At 37.7% G+C, this 27,025-nt stretch overlaps 1 protein-coding gene across 1 annotated transcript in view; it reads right to left on the bottom strand.

Annotated features, from left to right (window-relative positions):
• Nucleotides 1-27,025, bottom strand: part of STK32A (serine/threonine kinase 32A) — a 152,195-nt gene that overhangs the window by 53,636 nt on the left and 71,534 nt on the right. The window contains exon 5 of the mRNA XM_072630673.1: nucleotides 17,893-18,066. Coding sequence (XP_072486774.1) covers nucleotides 17,893-18,066 — 174 coding nt within the window. The remainder of the gene's footprint in view (nucleotides 1-17,892; nucleotides 18,067-27,025) is intronic.

The raw sequence follows: 27,025 nt of genomic DNA, 5'->3' as shown, positions 1-27,025 counted from the left end.
ATAAACATTTGTTGATTATCGATTGATTTTTGCTATGCTCAATAAATGACGTAGCCACAGTATAGTGAACGCTTGTGCCACATGAATGTGAGTAGCAATTTGCTGGAGAGTCTAGAGGTGGAGGGAAGGAGGAAACAGAGCCAAAGATTTCCTGTTTTTAATATTTTCAGCAATATTTCGTATCATGCCCTAACTTAAATTCCAAATGACTAGTGCATTCCTTGCACAGCTCAGCAGCCATTGTGTGGAGTGGAGGGGTGGGGGTGGTGAGGGTAGGAGCAAGGGCTGCGGGTTGGATGGGGCAGTGCTCTAAGCATTTCAAGGCTGAATTAATACTGGTGGCTACTGGGGATATTGAAAGCTTTGGGGAAGCTAGACCTAATATGTGCCAGTGAGGAATTGAGGTGGCTTCCTGGGCTGGTAGGTCAAGAAGAGCGCCACCTGATGTACAACTCAGATATTACTGCCCCTCACTGGATATTAAATAAAATGACATACTGCCTTTCTGCAGGCAGTGCATGAATTGTACTGGATTTCTGCTACTTCCATGCTCCAAGTGCCTCATGGTATGCACACAAAGTAGTCCATATATGCTGTAGGTGTAAGGTAAGTAATGTGTAACATATGCAAAAGAAACACAAAGTCATTTTGGGGTGTGTGAGCACTAAGAAACAGGAGAACAAGAAAACTTACTATAGGAGGTGACACAAACTGAGCCTCGAGTTAAGGGTTCCAAGAGACAGAGGTAAGGGGGTGGGGTGAGCATTCTAGGCATGAGGGACAATCTATGCAAGGCACGAAGAAAAGAAATGAAATGTCCTGTATAGGGAAAGCATGTAAACCTCTTAATGGAAAACCTTTGTTTTATTTGGTGGGAATTTTGAATTGTCAAATAGATGTACTCCTAACTGGATTGTAAACCTCATTTTTGCAGAGGCAAATTCTTTCAACACTCCAAGATGGATCATAATATGGTTTAAAACTGTGAGGAATACCAGTAGCACTTCCTTATTATTTGAGTGTTGAATATCTGTGGGTTCAAAGCCCACTCCCAGTGCTTACCACCTGTGTGACCTTGGGCAAATCACTTCACCTCCTTGGGCCTTGGTTCCCTCATTTATAAAATGAGGGGATGGAATTTGAGGGTCTTTGAGATTCCTTCTAGCTCTGGATCAATTATTTTAAATTCACAGCCTAAAGACTTATTATCTGTGAGATCCTGGGCAAATAATTTCTCTGGGCTTTGGTTTCCTCATCTGTAAAATATAGGGGTTGGATTAGAAGGCCTAGTGAGGTCCATTCCAGATCTTATCAGTCATTCGTTCTTTATTTAATAGGATGAGGAAAAAAATATGTATTCAGGGGGATAACAAGTAATAACAATTTGGCTAGAGAATGAGGTTAGAACTCAATTATGGAAGATCTTGCTTGCTAGGTTAGGTAGGTAACTTGATGTAGAAGGTGGTTGGGAGGAGCTATGGAAAGCCTTTCAGTGAGGAAGTAATATGACTGTGTGACAGGGTTATAAAGCCTGGATTCAAGCTGGGAAAGCCTAGAGGCAAAGAGATAGGTCAGAAGGCTTTTATGGGAGTCCAGACTATTTAGAAATAACAAATCCCTGAGGAAAATAGGAATGGATAGAGGAGAATGGATTTGGATCTGACCCTTCTTTCTCAGTAAAATGTCCTTGGTAAAGTAGGAAGTAAGGTTATTCATCTAGAATGAAGGGGTGTAAGAGTAGGGAACTGAAGAAAATTGAAAAAGTTTTGCATTGACTCATGTTGGCATATGTGTAAAGGAAAAAGTACATCAGGTAAAGAGTTGCTTTGCTAAAGACTAAAGACATTTTGATAAAGAGTTTTGATAAGTAAAAATGAACAATATCTGTAACCATATCCCTTATTCATACTGAATATGAACAGATAAGATTTGTAATAAAAGTAGGGAGTTATTTTTCAAGCTATACTAAAATGATCAAAGATTAAGATCTAACCCTGTAAGAATAAAACTGAAGGGAGCATAGCAGTTTTATTTATCTACTAAAGCACCTTGGGAGAAAATAAATGAAAAAGAGTTTTGATTATTGAAATTCCTGCTGGAACAAGTTGAGGTCTTTGATTTCTCAACACTGCTCTCCTTTCTCCTCTCTTTCAACTCATTCATATATAAAGAACTGAACAAATTGCAAAGAAAAGAATATTTGTTTAAGTCTAAATAATAAGATTTTGGGGGGAAATGCAACATGAATCTTGTTGAATTGACAGGCTAGCTGAGGCAAGAGTAGATTGAACAAAAAAGAGGAATGAATCATTCATTCAAAATAATTTGCTGAACCCTTGCTATGTGGAAGGTAGGGGCTGTGGAGGAAGATGCAGCTTATTAAGATTGTATATAGTATTTGACAATAGTCTCAGAAATAGAAAATGTCTGCTTTCTGAAGGTCAACTTAGCCAAGTTTAGCAAGGCTCATCACCAAGAGGCTAGTCACTTAGTGATGAATTTTTTTTTGGCTTTTGGTGACCCATAAAAAAGTAATAAAATAGAAAATAGCTCAGTCAGTCCATTACATGGTCTCACCCATTTCTACGCTGATGGTTGCAAAATGTTGGGAAAATAACCAATCAATCAGTCAGGTACTGTGCAAAGTGCTACGGATACAAAGAAAGGCTCCCCATTCTTAAGGATCTCATAGTTTAATAGCCTCACTAGTCAGACTCAATCCAGCCATGTAGGATTACCACCAATACCTCTATTACCACCAAGCTGAGTCTGCAACAGTTGGGTAACATGGTTAACATACTCCCATCTCTTCATCTTTCAAATTCTGTGATTCAAGTTGCAGGTTTTGTGGGTAAAAACTTGCTACCCCTATTACTGCTCCCTAACCCCTTATTCCTATCCACTTCAGCCCTACTCCTCATGAGAACCTTTCCAATCTTTCCCTCTCCTTCCATTGTGCCCTATAGAACTCAGTTCTAGTGAAGAAACTTTCCTTCCTATTAGACCTCCATCTTTTCAGAGTGCTTCCATTTTCTTGCACTAAATGGACACTTGTGTTCCCTGGTCACTCTCTCCATTATTGGATGGATCTTTTCTTGTGTTCCCTAACACACTAGCCAAGAATAGGAATAGGCAAATTTCTTGTTCCTCTTTCTATACTCTCCCTCTCTGCTGCCATCACTCAGTAATCAGATCTTGCTATCTAGCAATCAGTTCCCAGGCTCCTCCCTCCTTAAAAAAATGTTTTTGTTTTTTTCTTTCTTTTTAGATTGCTGTTGCAACACTATATATTGATTTCCTGTTTCTCTTTACTTCACTCTGCATCAGTTCATATGTCTTCCCATGCTTATCGGCAGCCTCCATATTCATCTTTACTTGCAGTGCAGTAATATTCCGTCACATTCATATGCCCCAGTTTGTTTTGCCATTCCCCAACATATGAATATTCACCTTGTTCCCAGTTTTTCACTATTACAAAAGGGTGGCTACAAATATTTTAGTGTATATGGATGCTTTTCTGTATGTCTTTGACCATCTTGGGGTGTAGATCTAACAGTATCTCCTTTCTCAAGTTCAGCATCTGGTTCAGTCTTCTTTTCCATCCTCACCCCGCTCTTATTTGGGGGGCCTTTGATATATTTATCAATATCTTTTTAAATGCTTTGGACTCCAAGTTAATTAATTTCTTCAGCTCACATGACATGTACTTTCTCTCTACCTCAGTTACACTGGGAGAGCTATATATTTTATCCTACTATTGCTCATAACTGTTCAACCTCCATGATCCCAAACTCTGATATTCCTGTTTCTGATCTTAATTTCCTATACTTCTATCATTCCTCTCTTTCTCTCTTCCTCTCCCTCCCTTTCTCTCTCTCTCTCTCTCTCCTTCTCTCTTTCCAGGTCTCCTGACCCCCAATTATGAAGGTCTGCTTGACATCTCCACCTGAATGTCCCAAAGGCATCTGAAACCCATTATTTTTTCCCAAGTTGACTCTTCCTTTCAAATGTTCCTCTTTCTATTAAGGGTACCAGTATCCTTCTTGTCAGCCAGTTTTACAACCTCAGAATCACCTCTGACTCTCCTCTCTTTCTTAAGGCCAAGGACTCCCATCTAGGGCTATCTCCAGTAATCCTGATCTATATTGTGCCACTGAACCCAGATGGCTCCAGAGAAGAGAGTGAGGTTGGTCACTTTGCACAGCTGTGCCTCACCTAACTCCAGTTCACTTGAAAGCCATAATATAATCTTCTTGAAGTTGGTCCTCAAGAAGGAAAGAACACCACCACCACCCTATAACCAGTCAATTGCCAACCATTCTCATTTCTTCCATATCTACTTAAAACACTTAAGTGCAATGTTTTAAAAAGAGTTGATCCTATATAACCATGGTCAACTGACAGAGAAGCAGAATGGCAGGGTGGAAAGAGCCCTGCATATTGGGTCAGATGGACTTGGTCACTGATAGCTTATGATTTAGGCAAGCCTCAATGAAATGAATGGCGTAGATCTGTACATCTCTAAGCTCTCTTCTAATTCTAGCATTGTGTTATTCTACATGTATGAGTCTTGTTGAGGATCATGGAAGTGGAAATACACATACCTCTTTGGCTGCAAAAACCCTTAATTACATCTCTCTTCTGTAAAATGTAGGGGTTGGATTAGAAGGCCTAGTGAGGTCCATTCCAGATCTTATCAGTCATTCGTTCTTTATTTAATAGGATGAGAAAAAAATATGTATTCAGGGGGATAACAAGTAATAACAATTTGGCTAGAGAATGAGGTTAGAACTCAATTATGGAAGATCTTGCATGCTAGGTTAGGTAGGTAACTCGATGTAGAAGGTGGTTGGGAGGAGCTATGGAAGGCCTTTCAGTGAGGAAGTAACATGACTGTATGACTGGGTTATAAAGTCTGGATTCAAGCTGGGAAAGCCTAGAGGCAAAGAGATAGGTCAGAAGGCTTTTATGGGAGTCCAGACTATTTAGAAATAACAAATCCCTGAGGAAAATAGGAATGGATAGAGGAGAATGGATTTGGATCTGACCCTTCTTTCTCAGTAAAATGTCCTTGGTAAAGTAGGAAGTAAAGTTATTCATCTAGAATGAAGGGGTGTAAGAGTAGGGAACTGAAGAAAATTGAAAAAGTTTTGCATTGACTCATGTTGGCATATGTGTTAAGGAAAAAGTACATCAGGTAAAGAGTTGCTTTCTGATTTGGCTGATTCTCTCTAAGGGAAGTTTAACCAACATAGAAAGGTAACACTCTCTGAGGCAGGGAACAAGATGTAACTGATATATCTACTGGACTCACTTGAGTGACTTTACAAGACATTAGCTGAGCTTAATAGGCTAATTACATGACTTTTCTGCACCCACTCTGGAACTGAGTCCCCCAGCAATCTGATACAGAATATGAAAACTGTGAAACAGAAGATTAATGTGTCTGTCCTGAAATCTACCTTTCTAGTTCTCTGTGAGATATAAAGAGGCACATTTAAGATTTCTCATTTTTAATTCAACTCGATAAACATTTATTAAGTATCTACTATGTACCAAGCACTGTGCTAAGTACTTCAAAAATTTCACCTCATTTGGTCCTCATAACAACTCTGAGGGAGGTGCTAATTATTATCATCTCCATTTTACAATTGAGAAAATCAAGGCAGACAAAGGTAAAATGACTTAGCCCAGGACACGCAACTTTTAAGTGCCAGGTCCTCCTGACACTTAGCTCAGCATTCTTTCCACAGAGCCAGTAGGGTGTGACAGAAGAAATAAGAAGTGTGGTTTGGTGGATAGAATGCTGGATTTATACTCAGAGGACCTGAATTAACATAAAATCGTATCTCTTTCTCTCTCCCCCTCCCCCCCCAATAAGTCACTACAGGTAGAATTATTTACAACAAGAAGTTTACAGAATAGTATTGCCCTGAAAAGGGAAGTTCAGACTCAGAAAGCCGTTTGAGTTCACAATTCTAAGCCTGAATTACAATATTAGATGCTCATTAAGCTCCTACGTGATTGCCTTGTGTTCTGTCTCACACACTTGGCAAGGCCACTACAGCCAGGTCTAGGGACAACATAGAAGCAGTGAGTTAGGCAGAGAAGTAATTCCCTTAAATTGTAGGCACACTGTGGTAAGGAGTAATTAGCAGCTTGAGGTTTTTATTTCACTTCTCTAATGAAATCTATTCATGTCTTTTGTTTTTACATTCCCAAATTTCCCTTCTAATTCCCACTGTACAATAACCTATGTTAAAGAATAAAAACGAGATCAGCAAAACTAGCCAATTGTTGACATGTCTGTCCGTCAGTGAGATCTCAGCAGTGATGCTGAAGATGACAGCCTCCTCTAGTGTTTTCAACTGCCCAGAGCTCTTTCCCACTTCTCATTCCTCTTGGTCCCTGGGCAGAGTGGAAAGAACATTAAACTGGAGGCCAAAGATCTCTGCTTGAGCACTGGATATTCGTGTGACCCTGGTCTCCTACATCACCTTCCTGGGCCTTAGTTTCTTCTGCTGTAAAATAGGGATAATAAGTAATACTTACACTCCTTACTTCACAGAGGTGTTAAGTTGGAAGCCCTGGGCTCACTGTAAGGTGCTTTAGATCATTATTTTCAATAAGACAGCAGACCTGATAACATCCATTCTACAGATAAGGAAATGAAAACACTCATAAAGTCATACTAGGAATTATTAGAAGAGTTAGAACCAGAACTCAGGTGTCTTGACTCTCAGGCCCAAGACTGTTTCATTGGTGTTACAGGGACTGTCTTTCCTTCTCTTAATTGTATTTCCAATGCATAACACTATGCCTGGCACAAATCTTTATCGAATTGAATATAATATTGAAAAAGATGCCCTCCTGGTTGTGGAAGTACAAGTCTGCCAATGAAATCATAATCAATAAACTCTTTTAACCTCCTACTATGTGCTAGACACTGTTATGCCTATCATTATGTTTTTATTGATATTAATAAATCAATATAAATATCAATAAATCTTTTTTTTTTTAAACTTAAAAGTGTCTTCCATGCCATTCTGCAATTCTGATCAATAACCTTGAGGTAACAAAGCCTAAAAACGCATCTGATTCATTTATCATAAGCACCAAGAGAACTGTTATCTGAAGGCAAGCCAATTATTTTATAAGCAGAGAAGGAAAGGATGGGATGATTAGGTACAAAGTATTTTGCTCCATTACTGCTCCAGAACAGAATGTACTGGCCTGGACACATGAAAAATAAACTCTCCACTTGAAAATGAAACAAATTTACACTCCATGTCACAGAGAGAATAAAAATGAAACTCGTGGTACTTTGCCATATTCCTTTCCAGACAGTTTCAAATCCAGTTTTACTTTGAAACCTCAGTGGCGGAAGCAATTTATAAATCATGCATATAATTGCTAGTCTGATCAATGTAGGGCAAAAATTTACTAAGTCATTCTTCTGGGCAGGATTCTTTTTTTTTTTTAACGTTCCCATCATGTTTTAAAAAGATTCTAAGCTTCAGAAAGTTAGGATGCCTCAGGGGTGGCTTGAACAGATTTTTGGGGATGAAGTCCCTGTTTCCAGCTTAGTGGGAAGCATCTCAGACCTGAGCTGTAGCCCTGGCTCGGTCAACTTGGGGGTCTGTAGGCAAATGACTTTCTTCCTCTCCGGGCCTCCGTTTCTGTATGAAATAAGGGAGCTGGACTAGATAATCTCTAAGATCAGTTCGAGTTCTCATATTCTCTCCTGTGAGTCTTTAACAAGTATCAGGGAAAATGCTCTCTAACAAGGGGCTAAAAAAGGGGCTGATTGTTGCCACCCTTGGTGTTCACATTCACATGCTTTATCACTTTCCAGTTTGAAAAAGACCTTATTATTGAACTCTAGATTTCACAAAAGCCAAGAGAGTGCTGAGCATGAGAAAGCTCATTAGCCTGAGAATCAGGAGCCCAGAGTTCTAGTCTAAGCTCTGCCACTGACTTGAGTGAGACTGAGCATGCTATTTCTCCCTCAAGGTCCTTACTTCCCTCAGTTGTAAAATGAGGAGGTTGTGATTATATGATTATGTGATTATAGACCTGATGGCATATACTTGGGAGCACTTTACCACTTGCTGCTGACTATGCTCACACCCAAACTTCTGGTCAATTGATTTCTCCTTGAGTACTTTCTTTTCCTTTATGAAGATCACTGGGGACTCAGAACTATGTCATTCATATGTGTACATCTGCTAGTTCTTATTAACACTGTGTGTGAATACTTGGGGCAGCTAGGTGGTGCACTGGATAGAGCACCAGGGCTTAGAGTCAGAAAGAAGACTCATCTTCCTGAGTTCAGTATGACCTCAGATACTTACTAGCTGTGTGACTCTGGGCAAGTCACTTAACCCTGTTTGCCTCAGTTTTCTCATCTGTAAAATGAGCTGGAGATGGAAATAGCAAACCACTTAAGTATCTTTGCTAAGAAAACCCCAAATGGGATCACAAAGAGTCAGATGACTGAAAAAGTAACTGAACAATAAATCTCTCCATGGTGATTAGTACTGATCTGATCAGCTACTGATAGGTAGGGAATGTTAGCTTTGACTCTGATCTAAGACTCACTTCCCATATAGTTATAACTCAGTACTCTATGACTTTGAACATAGAATCAACTCTAAGGATCCTTTCTCATATACTCTTCCCTCATTCACGCTTACTTTCTAGTACTGTGTTGTACAGGAATTCAATTATAGATTTGGAGTTGGAAACAACAACAACTTATAGGTAATTGAATCCTATCCCTTATTTTTCAAGGGAAGAAACTAAAGCCCTGAGAAGTCAAAGAACTTGCCTAATGTCACATAGTAAGGGGAAGGGAAAGCAAATAAACATTTATTAAGGGTCCATTATGTACTAAGTACTTTACAAAAATTATCTCAGCTGATCTTCATGGAAACTTTTTGAAGTAGATACTATTATTATCCCCATTTCACAGTTAAGGAAATTAAGGCAGACAGAAGTAAAATGATTTGTCCAGGGTCACATAGCTAGGAAAGTTTGAGGCTAAATTTGAACTCAGGTCTTCCTAACTCCAGGCCAATGGCTCTATCTACTGTCTCATCTCGCAGCCTCCAGGTTTAGAATCAGGTTTTTTTGTTTGTTTTTTTTACTCCAACTCCAATGTCCTATCCACTATCCCAGACTGCCTCTCCAAAATGCTATTCTCTCTCTCTCTCTCTCTCTCTCTCCTTCTCCTACTTCACTCAGTGATTCATTTATTCAAAATCCGCCCATGTTATTTCACACATATGCCCAGGTGCTGGATCACCCTTTCAAACAAAGATCTCCAGCCTCAAAAGTGTGTCTTGAACTGTTTTATAAAATGTGGCAGTAATTCATGATTGTAAACAGAAAATGTAAAAAAGAATGTTGTCTGTATTCAGGGGTATGCCGGAATCAGCTCATACCTGCTCCTGAGAGCCAATTGTTGTATTTTCAGAGTAAGAATTTATACTCCAGAAGGCAGAAAACTACAAATTAGGGCTTCACTTACTGTTTTGTTGATTGTCTAGATTTAAGAAAGTGATAGAGAAAATGTTAATAATGCCAATTAAACCATGAAGTCTGTTCTGTTCTGCATAATTTTTTTTCTGAGTTGCTAAATATTTACCAGCATATTCCTGGTTGTATTTTCACTATGCTACTGTCTGCCTTCTTCCTGGATTCTTAACCCTAACAAAGGGTCCCTTCTAGCTCTAATATTCTATAAGCCCATGAAACAAACAAAAAAGCTCTAGCCAATTTATTTGCTAATGATAATATAGTTCAAGCTTTTCTGCAAAATAAATAGGAACATAGATTTAGAACTCTAAGGGATGTTATGTGTCATCTGATCTAATCCTTTCATTTTACAGGTGAAGAAGCCAAGGCTCAGAAAAGTTAACTGCCTTCCTCAAGATCACACAGGTAGGATGTACAAAGCCAAGATTTAAACCACATCCACCTGTCTTTTCATTGTACCAAGCAGCCTCCTAATAGTGGATGAGATTTTATTTGAAATAGTCAAAGTCCTTACATCTACCAAACCTCCCATTCTTACTAAAATGATTTTAAAAACAGGATGACCTAGTTAAGTTATCCTTCACTGATTCCTGGGCCTAAAAGTACAGGTAGCTGTGGGTGAAAATAGATGTTTCAACTCATTTAAAAAAAATAAAGACCTGATGCATAATACAGAAAAGGCTGATTTTTCTTTTCAGAGGTGTAATTTATACTCATTTGTTATTTAGTAGCTAGAGAGCAGGTGCAGAATGAGAATGCATCAACCTAATACCCTCATTATTACTTACCATTTTGTCTCCTAGTGTAACATAGCCCTTTTGGGTAGAGAAATTGGAGAAAGAAAATTTGCCATAGGAAATTTTCTATGATCGACTTCTAGAAAGGAAGATTTACCAAAACAAAAGGAAAAGATATATAAGCTTAAAAAAAAAAACTAAAAGAAGAAAATGTTTTCCTGGAATAATAAACAGGAAGAGTTATTCATACATTTTTTTTTTTTGAAGGGAGAACAAACAACTCAGCAGGAGAGTAGATCAAACATAGTTTATGAAATCAGATAAAAGATCAATATTTTTGCACTTTTCATTTCCATACACTACACACACACACATACAATAATCACACAGTCTTAATGTTGTAAGGATTTTGGAGGAGCATATATAGCTAATAGCTAACAGTAGAACATTCCATAACAGCCTTGACATGATCATCCAGTCTCTGTACTTAGCATAGTACCTCGTACATGGCCTTATATAAATGCAAGTTGACTTACTGACTCTTTGTAGATCTCTAATTATGAGGAACTTACTATTTCCCAAGACATCTGCTTCTACTTTTGGATAGCTCTGATGGTTGAGAACTTTTCCTTAAGTTGAATCGATTTGTAGCTTTTACCCACTGCTCCTGATTGTTCTTCTGAGGAAGGAGGGAAACAGGGCAAAGCTAATCCCTCTTCCCTGTTGGAGTCTTTCAGATATGCAAAGGTGGGTACCATAACTCTCCATAAGTCATTTAGGAAGGTGAGGAGTCTGAAGATCATGACTCTTGAGGATCAGTCATTCAAACCTTATTTCTGATTAAGGCATCATTTTTCTTCCTGCCACTAAGGTCGGCAACCTTGGATTCATTCTTGACTCTTCCCTTTCCTCCATTCCCAATCCCTCCATCTCCAATCAGTCTTTTTGATATTATCTCCACAATGTATCTTTTATCTATTGCCTTCTCTCCACTCACATGGCTGCAATTTCTAGTTCATGTCCTTATCACTTCTCACTTGGATAATAATAATAATTTCTAACTTTATCCAGCTCTATAAGGTCTACAAATTGCTTACTAAATATCTCCTTTGATCCTCAAAACAACCTTGTGAAGTAGGTGCTATTTCAGCTTCATTTTTTTAGATGAGGAAACAAAAACAGAGAGTAGTTAAAGGATGTGCCCATGGTTATACAGCTCATGAATGTTTGAGGCAGAAATCCAACTTAGGTTTTCCTTCTCTGAACCTAACACTCTATTCAGAAGCCTTCTAATTACTTGGAGAGCTGACTTTCAATTCTACCCTCTGTGCTCCTTCTGCCCCATTGCTGCCAACATAGAGTTCTTAAAGCACAAGTCTAATCATACCACTCCCCTTGAGGCTCTAGAATCTTCAGGAATCCTAAAGGTATATTAGGATAGAATACAAACATCTCAGGTTGGCATTTAAAGTTTATTAGAGTCTAGACACTATTTCCTGTCATGAACTTTATATTCCAGCCAAACTGACCTGCATGTCATTGACTAAATTCCTCATTCCATCTTCTCCCTCTGAGCTCTTCCTCAGGCTATCTCAAATATTAGAAAGACATTCTCCCCTTCCTTTAGCCTCTTAGAATTTCTAGCTTCATCAAAGTCTCGGTTCAGGTGCCACCTCCTGCAAGGACTGTTTTCTGATTCCCCCTAGATGTTAGTGAATCCTCCCACCTCAAATTACAGAGTTTACAAATATCTTTTTTACACTGTTGCCCCCCCAAGAATATACACTTGTGAGGGTAGGGATTATTTTCCATTTTGTCTTTGTATTCTCAGTATCTAGTTCATTACCTTGCACATAGCAAGTGCTTAATAAATGTGCATTGGATTGAAATGGATGGGATGGAATGGGATGTCCAGCCTAGAAAAAGAGGAAACTTAGGAGGAATGTGATTACTGCCTGACTTGAAGTCTTGAAGGGCTGACAAACAGAAGTGGGATTAGACTTGTTCATCAGTCACACTAATGATGGCAAGAATTGTCAGCTAAAAGTTTAACGATAAAGCAGGAGAAAAAGTATATAAAGTGAATACCAGCATCATCAACAATGGTTAGAATTTCAATTTTTATAAAAGGTAAATGGAAAACTTAGATGTCTAGAGAAACTATTTTTCCCAGGTTGGCAAATTAATTAACTGGGATCTAATTTGTTATTTTATAATGATGGGTGATTATTTGTTTAAAATAAGGCACTGTATATTCTCCCTCTTCCCCCTTGGAGAGTGAGTCTCCTTAATTTGCCCAGGCTGGAAGCACAGCAGCCATTTTCAGGGCCAGCTCCACTGTGAATTGGCACAGAAGCTTTGACAGCTTGCTGGCTCTCTGCTCCTGGGGGCTCACCACGTTGATGTCAGACCTAGTATGGAAACCTGACTTTAGTACTACTAAAATTCAGAACTCCAGAGCTCAAGCAATCCACCAAGACTTAGCCTCCTCAGTAGCAGGGATCAGAGGCACTGAACATTCTCGAGAACTGTTATTTAAAAAAAAAAAAAAGATGTATGGTTAGAAGTTCAAGAACATAGAATTTGTTCATAGACCTGCCTAGTGAGGCTTCAGCTCAGAAGTTTTCCCTCACAGGTAAAAGGGACTGTAAGGGAAAAAATAGTGACCTCAGTTGAATGGTAAGAAGATTCTGAGTTGACAATGAAGTCTAAATATGATCCTGACTAATGAATTTGTGAATGGTTGTTCAGCAGATGACGTTATCTCATCTCTGCTTAGCCTTTTGCTGTATATAACTTCATCAAAGCAGGTAGATGTTTTAGGGGACAGGGCCACAAACAGTAAAAACATGGGGAAAATGATGCCATTATGTTCCTTCTATGTTAGAAGTCATCTGCTTTATTTTCCACTAGGGTTAGCTTCATGTGTACAAAGAATAGGAAGAATAAAATTATGCCACCAAAAGGGCAGCTAAAGAATGGGTCTGCTTAGAATTTAGAAGTGAAAATGAGACCAGATGTTAAATCAGATGACCTGCCAACTCTAAGACTATATGGCATATAGAAATGCTGGCCTGAAATACCCCAAGGCAACTTCCTTGGGGGAGGTCATTGAAGGCTGTTTTCAAATACAACCCATCTCAAATTCAAATTTCAAATCCCAAATCAATTTCAAATGCAAAACAATGGGGAGGCGAGATATGCTGGACTGGTATGAATTGCAAAAGGTACAGAGTAGCCCAGGGTGCTTTAGATAGTACTCCAGGAAGGGGCCAGCAAGAGGACTCTGGCATCCTGAAAGGTGGAAGGTGACCAAATGGTGATAAGGAGTGGAACATTCAAAATCAAAAATTTTACTGGTTTTACAATTTTGCCTACTCTCCACCGCCAAGGTAGCATGGCATAGAAGATAAAGCACTGGACTTTAAGCCAAGACCTGATTTCATGTGACCCTAGGAGCAGAGGGTCACCAGGTTGCAAAAGTCTCTGTGCTTATCAGAAGTAGGGCTAGGCTTAGGAATGGCTGCTGCACTTCCAGCCCAGGCCAAATAAGGGAACCAATATCCAAAGGGGAAAGGGGAAGAATATAGAGTGCCTTATCTTAAGCTAACAAATAATCATCTATCATCATAAAATAACAAATCAGATCTCCGTTAATTAATTTGCTAATCCTATAACAATAGTCTTTCTAGACAACCAAGTCCACACACTCAACCTCTTAGTGCTCTAATCAGTTCTAAGACTGTAAGTTCCAGAGAAGATGCCAATTTGCATTGGCAACAATAAATTGTAGAGAAAGTGCTGATGTGCATTTTTGGAGAGCAAATTCTCCAAACTGGGAGTTCTCTATACCAAAAGAATTGTTGGTTTGGTCATTATCCCTTATCATCTTCCACAGTTAAAGCTCAAACATTGAGCATCATTTCAAGGTTCTGGGGTCTCTATGAAAATTCCTCTGAGGTATAATGGAACTAGCGAGAGAGCAGGTTTAATGGTCAAATAACTTTCCAGTGGCTGCCCATGTCAGAATTCTTCCCAGAACCTTATAGGGAAGAGGATGGAGGTCTATTCCTCTTCTCACTCAGGAGGCATTGTTCATGTCATTTAGAAAACCTAGACAGAGGTAATGTGACAACATCATGAGCACAATCTTATTGTTGCAGGGAAGAAAAGGGTGATATAAAAGGCAGAAAACTCTCTCTTTTTAAAGTTATTACCTCTACTTTTTCAAACTTTCTAGTTCTATTTCTTTTTATTTTTTGTTTCAATTTCAAATGAACTTTCTATAGTGTTGCCACCTGTTACAATTATTTGCATAAATTGTGTAATAAAATTTTATTGTTCATACAAGAATTGAAAAAATAAAAAATTACAACTTTATTAGTGTCTAGGGCTTCTTAGAGAGGAAGAAATTATCAAACATTCATTGCAATGTGACTTTGATACAAGGTGGACTCATCACTTAACAATGTTTGACAATTCATCCCATATACCCAAATTACGTATTGAATATCTTCAAAATTGGACATGAAGACACTAATGGAAATTTGTCCATTAATGTTTAACTGTGGTAATTAGTTTTCCCCAAAATCATTCTTCTGAGAGATCACTGTGATCTACATATTAGGCTGGAGTACTATCAGGGGAGTGATTGTCATTAGTTTTGTTATTCTTAAGGGGTTTTTTTTTTTTGTGAAAGCAAATAAACACTTTTTCTATTTTTTTTAATCTTCATTAGTTGAATTAAAGTAGAAAAAAGGGAAAGTCCAGATGAAAACATTGGAAATTCATGCTGTCCTTCAACACTTACAAGAGCAATCTTGAAATGTTTTGACTTAATGAATATCTTAAAGTAAGAAACAAGAACAAGAATTTCACAAGAATATATAACTGAGAAAAAATTCAGAATTTACTGATTATCAACCTTCACCATGGTGCTCAGAAAGAATAAAGAAAGGAAAAATCTGGATTTGAGGAATGGTCTTCTATTGAGTGTTGTCTTACATAAAATAAAGAATGTTAAAGCTTGAAGGGAATTTAGAGAACACACATGCCAACTTTCCCACTTTACGAGATGAGGAAACTGAGCTCCAAAGAGAGAAAATTATCGAACAAGGGTCATACAGCCAATAAGAGGCCGAAATGGGATGCGATCCTAAGTCTTCTGATTCTCAGAGATTCTGATTCTCTCAAACCTCTTTCTACTACGACATGCCACTTTTACTACTCCTTCAATCATAATTGAGCTCTTTCTTTTCAGAATCTCTATAGTAGAGGTGGCAAACAGGTGACCCACAACACTTGGGAGTATAGCCAGAGAAGCAGATTAAAACATAGCTCCTATCTGATTTCAATGGATTAAAGTAATTAAAAATATATATATAAACCTGTGTGGTTTTTTTAAGTCAGTATGTGACCCACAGGCATCCTTATATACAGTTTAGTGAGTCCTACCTCACTTTCAATCCATTTAACTTTTCTCCCACATACAACTGATAGGATTTAGGACTACATGAGCACTTTGAGGGGATCAACCCTTATATTTCACAGATGATCAAATTAAAATGCAGAGAAATTTTGTGGCTTACATAAGATCACACGGCGAGTCAGTGGCAAAGCTGGACTAGAACTCAAATCAACTTATTAAATACACAACAATCAGATAATGGAACCTACTGTTATTGTACTGTATTATAAGATCCTTGAAGATGTGCCATAGACAGACCCCTTTCTTCATACTTGCCCCATAGTTCCTAGCAGAAAGGTTTGCTCACACAAGCCAATGGCATAAATAAAGCATTTTATCAAAAGGAAGTTCAACACAAATGGGTTAGAAATTAGCACCAATTTTCATAAAAAGATGGATGGAGAAGGGATGAAGATTTAAAATACCAAATATACTCACTCCTTTGTTTCTGCAGTCCACAAATATTTATTAAGTCAGGCACTTTGATAAGAGCCATGCATAGAATAAAGGCAAAAACAGTCCCTTCTGTCAAAAATCTTACACTGTAACAATGGAGAGAATGTGTGAATAAAGTAGGTATATGCAAGATATATACAGGGTAGGTGAAGATAAGGCACCAGGAAAGGCCTCCTGCAGAAGGTGGGCTTTGAGCTGAGACTTAAAGGAAGCCAGTGAAGGTAGGAGACAAAGGTGAGGGGGAGAGCACTCCAGTGGGTTCTCATTCTGACTCATTAACGGCCTGGGGTTAAAGGATCAGGGGTATATGAGGGATGGGGGATAGAAAGGGATAGAATGAAAGCAAGTCAGAGACATACATACTATATGGAGAGAGAGGAGAAGGGGAGAGAGAGAGAATGGAACCTAAATGAAAATAGGTTCTGTGTTGTGAAGAAAAGGAAAAAAAGACTTAAAAGGTGTTTTGAGGCCCTGCTAGCTTCACATAATGACTTGTCCTTCCTGATTTCTACATTGTCAGCAAGCAAAACTCCAGAAGATAGCTGGCAATTTTCTTAGGATGATGAATGAGAGAAAAGACAGTGGGGGCAAACTCTATGAGATTAAAAGGACCTTCCTGACAAAAAGAATGTCATTCAACCAGCTACTGCTATTCAGAAGAAACAGCCAGAACAAGAGGTCAGGTTTAAGGTGATGTTAGTATCAGGGGGCTTATCTAGCTATTGTGACAATACCAAGTATGAAAGCTCCTATTCCCCAAGGTGAAGAGTAATGAAGACTAGTGGAAATAGGATTGGTTAGAGTCAGAAGGCCTGAGTTTGAGAACTGCCTCAGTCATTCACTACCTGTGTGACTGTGGGCAAGTGATTTAATCTCCTAACCCTAACCCTAAATGCCTGTCCTGAGCTTATTTGTATAGAATAAAGCAGGAGTGATTAACTTAAGTAGCTTCTTCAAAGCTCTGATTGCATTCTACCCCTCCTAGACTTACAAACTCTTTATTTTTCTTTCCTCCTTTGTCCTCTCTCTCTCTCTCTACCCCTTTCCCTCTATCAATAGGAAATACAGATTAAACTGTTCTGTTTTAGAATAACTCGTAAGTGGTATTTTTAAAACTTAAAATTTTCTTTTCTCTCCTTTTGTTCCCTTCCTCTATTCTTTTTCCTTTCTTCTCTCTTCTTTATCAAAATGAAATACAGATTAATTTCTGCTTTCCAAAAACTTGAAAATGTATTTTGTAAAGATTTATAAATCTCTCCTCTCTCTCTCTCTCTCTCTCTCTCTCTCTCTCTCTCTCTCTCTCTCTCTCTCTCTCTCTCTCTCTCTCTCCCCTCCTCCTCCCCCCACTTTTCTCTATCTTTGTCTCTTTAAAAGAATGGAATACTGACTATACTTTAATTTTAAAATAATTTTCAGTTGGTATTTTTTTAAAAGAATGCCCTTTCTTTTTTCCACTCTATATTTTCTTTTCCTTTCTTTACTTCTTTCTCTACTCCTTAAGCCTGCCAGTGACATTTGCTGACGTTTCTAAGCCCCAGTAGAATAACAGGAGTGCTGAGCTCGGTGTAGTATCTCACCAATAGCAGGTATTCTGCGGCCTCTTAATAGATGTGCAGACTCAGTACCCAGATCTTCCTAACCCTGAATGTCATCTTCCTCAAGTAAGTCCCCAGATCCATGCCCGTGACTGACCTATGGATGATGCGTTGATTCTGGAGGTAATCCAGTGCCATGGAGAGCTCACAGATGAAGAGCTTTACTGTGTCTTCTTGGAAGCGGACATTCTGCTGAAGGTGGTAACGCAGATCGCCACCCAGCAGGAGATCTACCACCATAAACATGTCCTCCTCATCTTGAAAGGAGTACCTACAACAGTGCACACCCCACAGACATAAATTAACAACTTCATAAATCACCAAGTAGCTGATTGTTCAATGAAAGAGAACACCTAGGTCATTAGTGATGGCATTCTAAACATATCCTGGAAGGATCAGAACAGTTTGGATGGAGAGTTTTCATCACAAACTATGTAGCATCATATACATTTTATTCTGTTAGGGACTGCACTTTTTGGTTTTGCTGGTTATGGAGACATCTGGCTTCCATTACTGGCTTTATCACTGGCTATGTGATAGCCTCACCTGTAAAAGAAGAGCAGTCATATTTAGCCATAACACAAAGGTAATGGTGAGCTGCATCTGAGAAAATAGAATGTAGAGTTGGAAGAAATCTTAGAGATTATCTAATGTATTTTTCCCATTTTGGAGTTTATAGCATCCTACACTTAGAGCGCAAGCGTTATTTAGTCCAACCTCTTAATTTCAGAAATGAAGAAACTGAAAACCCAAAAGATTAAATAACTTGTTAAAGGTCACACAATTAATATGTAGCAGAGCTAGGAACCAAGTCCTTATAATTTTAGGAGGCAGTACAGTATAGTGGAGTGAGGGATTTTGGAACAGGAGGATCTGAGTTCAAATCCCAACTGCTACCTGTATGACTTGGGATAAGTCACTTAGCTTCTCTTATTCCTCAGCTGTCAAATGGGGGAAAAGAGTGTGTGTGTTAAAGATCTCTTGCAACTCTAAATCTATGATACAGGGATCCAAAGATTCCTAAAACAAATCTAGTATTCTTTTCATGAAACCACACTGCTTTTTCATAATGATTGTGAAAGCATCATAAAATGCTACGTACAGTTTGCTAAGCTGTTTATGCCACTTTCCCCAATATGTAATGTTTGGTTTTTTAAAAAATTAATCATCACTTTTTATATAGTACACACTTCTCTCTAAAATCTTTATGCACAATTTACTACTTGAAAAAAACAAACTAGTTTGTTGATTGTTAACAGAAAGGTAAGCTATGTCCTTTAAACTCATATAATATGGTACAAAGTAATATTTGTTTCCAAAAGACTGACCTCAGCTTATACAAGCTGATTGATAAACTCACAGATTTAGAAGTGGAAAGGAACTAAGAAGCTGTATCTTTCAACCTCCTCATTTTGCAGAAGAGACAACAGAGAGAGGTCAAGTGAGTGGCCTGGGTCATCCAGGCAATGAGCAAGAGATGGAATTTGAACCTTGGTTTTCTGATTCAAATATTTATTCTTTGCATTATATCATATTTATGAATAAATCCCATTGCCATAATTATTTTTATTTCTCTAGAAAAAATCACATATTGGCTAAGGAATATGTATCTAGATCGGTGGTGTCCAATAGAAACTGGGGGCACTCAGTTATCCATAAAGATCCTTGTGGGCCACAGATTTACTTAGAAAACCACGTATTAGCATTATCTATGTTCTATTGTATTTTTATTTATTTTGTTAAATATTCCTCAATTTTAATCTGATTCAGTCCCAAGGCCACCTGCCACGTTTGACACTTCTGAACTAGGTGATCAAGACTGACATACCAGATATTTCATTTATGCTAACTCAGAACTGAGTCTATGCAATTCATGTACCCTAGTGCTTTAAATATAATCCTCATGGTAAGATTCTTCTCTTAGAACATATATGTAGATTTGTTACAGGGGAGGGAATCCCTGAATTGGAGAGACTCAATAGTGTAACACAAAGAACCCTGGGGTGAGATTAAGGGAACCTGAGCTCTTAGGCCTAGGTCAGTCACAAATTTACTCCTAAAACCTTTAGCAAGTTGTCTCTGCTCTTTAGACCTCAGTTTCCTAAACCACAAAGTGATGGTGTTGAATTCAAAAAGTCTCTTCTAGTTCTAAAAGGCCACAATCAGATATAAGGGGAAGGAGTTATATGACTCGGCAAAGAGGGAGGGACAGTGAAAGGAGATGTAGAAAGACACAAAAGCTTCTTGCCAATTTTGCCCATGGCCTACACTACCTTACTTTGTTGTTGCAGACACTCACAAGACTTGCAACAAGTTGATCTTTAAAATGATGACAATAATATTTGTACTACCTGTCTCACAAGGTTGTTATGGGGATCAAATGATATCATGCATTTTTATAAAATGTTGGGAAATCTATAAAGTGGTATGTAATCATTACTGTAGAAACAGGTGCAGTCAGTTGCCTGAAAATTGTGTCTTGAGCAGGGTTGGACATTCCATCCCTACCATCTCCATTTTGGCTCAGTTGGAACCATGGCAGGTATCAACAGAGGCAAAAAGTGAGCAGGCATTGGCTAGTCTCTACCCAGCCTTTTCTTTTCTCATTGATCCTCTCCCATCTAGGGAGGGAGAGTCTTTAAAGGCAGCAGTTCTTCATACCAACGAATAAAAGAAATCTAGTGGAGGATGTAGGGTAGGGAGAAGTCAAGGCTCAAGTACTTTTATCTAGACTTGAAAATAAGTTGATAAAATCTTTATTTTGAAATAGGCCTACAGTGGATGATCATGCAGGTCAGTGGTCTTCAAACTTTTTGGTCTCAGGATTCCTTTATATTCCTAAAAGTTACGGAGGAATTTTTGTTTATGAGGGTTAATAAATAACATCTTAGTACTATTATGGAAATAATTTTGACCGTGCAGGCCCCCTTAAAGAGTCTTGGGTCTTGCACCAAAGGTTGGCAGATCACTCTGTGAAATACTTATAGAGGGTAAGGCCTAGATAAGAAGGAATGAACTCCTAGTATATAGTACAGATAAAAATTTACTTATTCATGAAGCCAGTTAATGCCATCTTTGTTCTTTTGAAGTGCTTGCATATATCAGGACTGGTCTCATTCTCAACTGCTAGAAGACAGGGACAATGAGACAGGGAGGGGGAGTATATGAGGGCATGGAATGGTGTGGGGGTGGCAGTTGGTATTGTGTATATTAAGACAATTCCCAGTCAAACATTCAGACATAATGCAACCTCATTAAAATGTATATGTTCATTTCCCAGGTTCATATTCTTTATCTACTATGCCCCTTAGTAACTAAAAAAAGGAAATCTCTGTTTTACCATTTTTGTAGACCTGCTGATTACCCCATTTCTGTAACTATGTAAGCTAAGGAACCTATCCTGCTTTATTTATTTCTTGTTGGGGTCTCTAAAAACATAGATTCTGGATACAGTATATAGTGTATACATATTAGGGTGATATAGGATAAAACATAGTAGAAATTCAAAAGACAGGTACATTGTTTTAAGATATGTGGAGAACATAGGTAGTGTAGTATATTATCAATGATTATTTATATGGGAGTAGTAAAAAGTCTGAAAAATGATGGGAAAAGGTGGTAGAGTGGTTGTACAGCAAGAGAGAGAAAAATAGATCAACAGCCTGAGTTTTACACTACTGTCTATAAAACGCTGTAACAATAATAGTAAAGGTAGTATTTATATGATACTTTAAGATTTGTGAAATATTTTACAAATATTAATTCATTAAAAGAGCTTAACCCTGGCCTTCAGAGCTCTGAGATCTACTCTGAGGAAAGGCATGGACTGGAATTCAACAGGATGAGAAGGCATAGGTGAGATGTGGTCTAAACATTTAGAGTACTCATTAATTAGATCACAGATCCATACAGTAGTGGAGCAGAGCACTGGACTGTGCTCTAGGACTGTAGAATTCAGGAAAAACTGAGTTCAAATCTAATATAGATATTGTGACCCTAGGCAAGCTACTTCACTTCTATCTGCCTCAGTTTCCTCTTGTATAAAATGGGAATAATAGTATCTATCTCCTAGGGTGTTGTGAGGATAAACTGAGATAACTAATAATAGCTAACTTGCATTGTGCTAAGCACTTTACAACTATTATCTAATTTTATCCTCAAAACAAAATATTCAAGCACATATAAATGCCATAATTATTTTTAATAATCGTAACAAACCATCTTTAAAGATGGCTACTACATCATGCTGATTCAATGACAAAATCATTTGTATTCATTTCTACCAAGGGGTCCCTATGAATCTATTTCTGTGGAGGTTAGCTGGGGATAGTTCTAAATCCAAGAATCTTAAAATTGGAAGGGTCCTTGGAGGTTATCCAATAGAAAGGTTCTTAACCTGGGGATCATGGACTCTCCAAGGGATCAATAGGTAGATTTCAGAGGGGTCCATGAATTTAGTGAGAAAATATTCACATTTTTTTAAACTAACATTTAGTTTCCTTTGTAATCCAATGCATTTTATGAGGAATTCATAGGCTTCTCCATATTGCCAAGGGGTATGTGACAAAAAAAGTTAAGAACCCCTGAATTGTAGTCCAGACTATTCCCACTTTTACAATGTTGGCATTCCCTGTGGAGGGATATTTGAACACTGATTGGTTTCAGCTTCTTCCTGCAATAGTAAGATGCATTGTTGTTCAGTTGTGCCTCTTTGTGACCCCATTTGTGCTTTTCTTGGCAAAGTTACTGGAATGGTTTGCCATTTCCTTCTCCAGTTCAATTTACAGATGAGGAAACTGAGGAATGTAGGGTTCAGTGATGAGTCAAAGTTAACACAGGTAGTAAGTATCTGAGGTCAGAAGAGTTGGACATAACTGAAAATGCCTCAACGATGAACTGGAGATGGCATGAGTGAAAATGGCAACATACATGGTGGTGTTATTTCCCTAAATGGGAATATCAATGCATAATAGCCATATTATTTAAGCAGATCAGTTTCCCTGTAAGAAAGCACAGCTATTTTGTAATATCTCAGTCCTTCTGAAGATAATTACAATAATTAAATGATCAGTGTGGTTTACATGCTGAAAAAATTTCTGGGCTTATACTAAAATTATGATTATTGTAAGCTAGTCCTGGTGAACAGTGGGTATGGGAGAGTGATATAATCTTTTCTTCTATCCTCATCACTTTCATCTACTGTCGGTATTTTCACTCTGATGGTTACTTTTACATGGGGTTAATTTTGATCATGGTCAATGGGTTTCAGTGAGATTTGTGGGGGAGTGTAACAGGCAAAAATAATTCTAAGTGCTAAAATGTCAGAGAAATCAAGATTTCTCAGAGTATAAGCTAGGAGTGTTCATAGCAAGTTCTCAGATGCCTTGAAGGAAATGTCAGCTTTTGAGCTAAGAGGTCTCAAGAGAGCCAGCACGAAGATGTTTCAATGCACTTACTTTATCTTCATTTAAGTGAAGAGCCTGAACTTAGAAATTGTCACTGTGACAGGGGTGAATTTCTACTCATGTTGCTGAATGAATTTTCCAAGATCAACTCTACTAGAGGCTTCCAAAACTTCAAAGAAACTAGGATGATGTGGAATGGTTGTTCTCAGAGATGGTTCACATTTTATCACAGATAATCTGAACTCTATAGGGTTCAATTCTAAAAAATTGGTGCATCACATCTTTAAGAAAAAAACTATAAAAATCATGTAATTATATCAACAGATACAAAAAACAGCTTTGGTAAAGAGCTTGTATTTTTAAGAACTAAAGGAATAGAAAGATTTTTCCTAAACACAATAAAAAGTATTATGTGAAACTAGTGTATGTGGTGGAAAAACATTGTTCCCACTACAAAACAGGGTAGGACTATCCACTCTACAATACTATTTGATTTTTTTTTTTTTAAAGAAATGCTACCTAGTGCAATAAGACAAGAAAAACAAATGAAGGAATAGGCAGTCATAGAAGACATTAAAACATCTACATATGGAGATATGAAGGTATATTCAACAACAGCTAATAATCCAGGTAATAAATGGTATTAGCAAGATAACAGTGTTATAGATGAAAGCTAGAAGGGAAGTCAAAGGTCAACAAGTCATCAAGTCAACCCCCTCCATTTTATAGATGAAGAAACTGAGGCCCAGGTAGGTTTTGTGACATGTCCAGAGTTACAAAGGCATCTGCTGCAAGACTTGAATCCAGCTCTTCCTCACTCCAGGTCCAATATCCTATTCCCAATGTCATACTACCTCTCTGACAAGAGAAATTGATTCTATTTGTAAGTCTTCAATCAGAGACTGGACAATCATTCATCAGGTTTGTCATAGTGGTGACTTATTTTGTGTGTGACTTGGATTAGCTGGCTTCTGAGGTCCCTTCCAACTCTCAAATTCTCATTCTGTGAAACTGATAAAAATCATCAATATTTCTATATAGTTTTAAAAAAACTCAGAACAGAAAAAGAATTATAAAATCCCTATTAAGGAAAGTTATTTTGATTGAATATAATAATTTAACAGAAATAAAGGGAAAATTCAATAATTAGAGTGATAGCATACATGTGCATGTATGTGTGTTTATATACATATATATGGAGAGAGAGAGGTTATCAATATTATAAGGATGGCAATACTACTTAATTTATAGATTTGATGGAATGTTAATCATAGCACCAATAAGATACTACATATAATTAGACCATAATTTTCAAAATGTAAACCTAGTAACAAAATCAAGTGGAATTAGTAAAAAAAAAAAGGCAGGAAGGAAGATTACTTGTATTGCCAGATCTCAATCACAGAAATGCCTGTTACATACTTGGCATTGTTTTAGGTGTTATAGATACAGATACAAAAAATGTATCCTTCTCACAAGGAGCATACAAAATATGTATAAGTATATATAGAGTAAATATGAAGAGAATAATAAGTTGGTACTAGATAAAGAAATCAGAACAGTGACATATTGAAGGTAATAAAGGACAGGTATCAAACCAAATTCAGGCCAATATTCTCTAGTGTGGCCTGAACTAGATTAAAATGGAGTTTGGAAATATTTAACAAAATGAATACAAATACAAAAAACATAGATAATGTTAATACGTGGTTTTCTAAGTCCATTTACTCTATAGGATCCTTATGTACTGGTTTAGTAGCCCTATTTCTATCTAAGTTTGACACCACTGATCCAGGAGAATCAAAACGGGTTGGTATTTGATATCTCTGAGATCACAAAACACTGGGGAAGGGGGGGATGCATTCATTAGACAGTTAACAACAGTTTAGAAACTTGTAAAGAAGTTTGGTAAGAAATAGAATATCATATATATATATATATCTCAAATCATATAGTATGAGAAATGATTAGATTATATACTGAAATAAATTCAAAGATGATAAATGACCTAAATTTAAGAAATGCAATAACATGTAGGAAAAATGGAACCTATCACAATTGTGGCCTAAGAAAAAATACTTATCTGTCCAAAAAACTGAAGGAAATATATGAGAAAATAGTTAGATTTGGTTATATGAAAATGAAAAGTTTCTGTATAGCAAAGAGAAATTAGCCATTTAGAATATGTGTGTGTTCATCCTTCTTTGCCAAAGAAGACCATGCCATCAGAGAAATGATGATACAACTTGTACTTGACTTTGTTTTGAGTGAGGGAGGGCTGTGTCAGGTCACCAGCCTCACTTCTCCTCCAGAGTCATCTGAATCCAGTGACCAGATATTCATCAGGATGGCTGGAGATGACACAGGATGAGGCAATTGGGATTAAGTGACTTGCCCAAGGTCACACAGCTAGTGAGTGTCAAGTGTCTGAGGTGAGATTTGAACTCAGGTCCTCTTGACTCCTGCACTGGTGTTCTATCCACTGCACCACCTAGCTGCCCCAGCCATTTAGAATAAAAAGGGGGAAAAAAACCTTTTCCATATATATTTCTGATAAAAGTAACATCCAGAATTTATGATGTATTGTCACAAATTTGCAGGACAGTAAAATCTGTTTTTCAAGAGATAAATGGATATGACCTGAAAGTTTGAAAGAAAAAAATATCAATACTCACCTGAAAACTGTTTAAACTTTATAATGATCAAAGTAAGTATTGCTACAACTCTGAGATATCACTTACTAGGAATTAAATTAGCAAACATAGTTAGAAGGATAAAACCCCATGCTGACGGGGTTGTGGACCTGTGAATTAATGCAATCTTTTCCCAAAACAATTTAAGACTATTCAATAAGATCTACTTATCTTTTGGTCTCATGATTCCCCTACTAGGGCTATATCCTCAGAATGATTTGGAAAATGCTATCTCTATAAAAATATTCTTTGTGACTTTGCTCACAATAGAAAAAACTTGGAAATTTCCCTTGTGTCCAAAAATCAAGGAGTGGCAATAAATTGTGGTACATGTATATAGTGGAATATTATTTTCTAGTAAGAAATAACAAGTATGAAGGATATAAATAAATATGACGACATATAGGAAGTGATGTGGAGCAAAGGAAGAACAATGTGTGGCATTTGCTGAACATATATAAAAATTTAAAAATCAATCTGGAAAAGCAACCACAAGGAAAAGAGTTTCTGATTTTTCTTTTTATTTCCTTTCTCACTTGTGTCTTCTGTAGTGCCAACTGTTTGGTCCTCCTGGCCAAGGTCATTCATGACAGTTTTGCCATCGTAGAAGGACTCAAGGTATGGCTAGAACCTATGATGAAAATTGAGCCCCTTTGTTTTTCTATTTTCTAGCTGGGTTTAGAGATTTCTCAGTTACACAAAATGGCCCATCTTGCAACCAAATAAGCTACATAGATTCTATGTCTTCATCAAATTTAAGATCTACATCTCCACCTATATGCTCCACTGGCAGCTCAAACTCCAGCCATTCAATACTGAGCTGATTGCCTTTCCTACTAAACCTATCCCTCTACCTAACTTTCCAGTTTGTGTTGGTAGCACCATCATTCTTCCAGTCAACCAAATTCAGAATCTCAGAATCTCTTCTGCCTCAAGGGTCCTGTCCTCCCACTTCACTGTTATCTCTTCCCCATTTCCACACACTCCTGCCCCAGCCATCCAGTCTTCTCTCTGCTCAGATCTTGAGGGTCATAACTGAACCCTACCTGCAGACTGTTCCACCTTATTTCAACTGAATTTGTCCAACACCAGTCTCTAAGTAGGGCTTAGATAACTAAGATGTTTTCTATTC

The sequence above is a fragment of the Notamacropus eugenii genome, chromosome 1, assembly GCF_028372415.1.
Source record: "Notamacropus eugenii isolate mMacEug1 chromosome 1, mMacEug1.pri_v2, whole genome shotgun sequence".
Lineage (NCBI taxonomy): Eukaryota > Metazoa > Chordata > Mammalia > Diprotodontia > Macropodidae > Notamacropus > Notamacropus eugenii.
The sequence above is the reverse complement of the archived record's forward strand: the minus strand, read 5'-3'. Positions and strand labels throughout refer to the sequence as shown.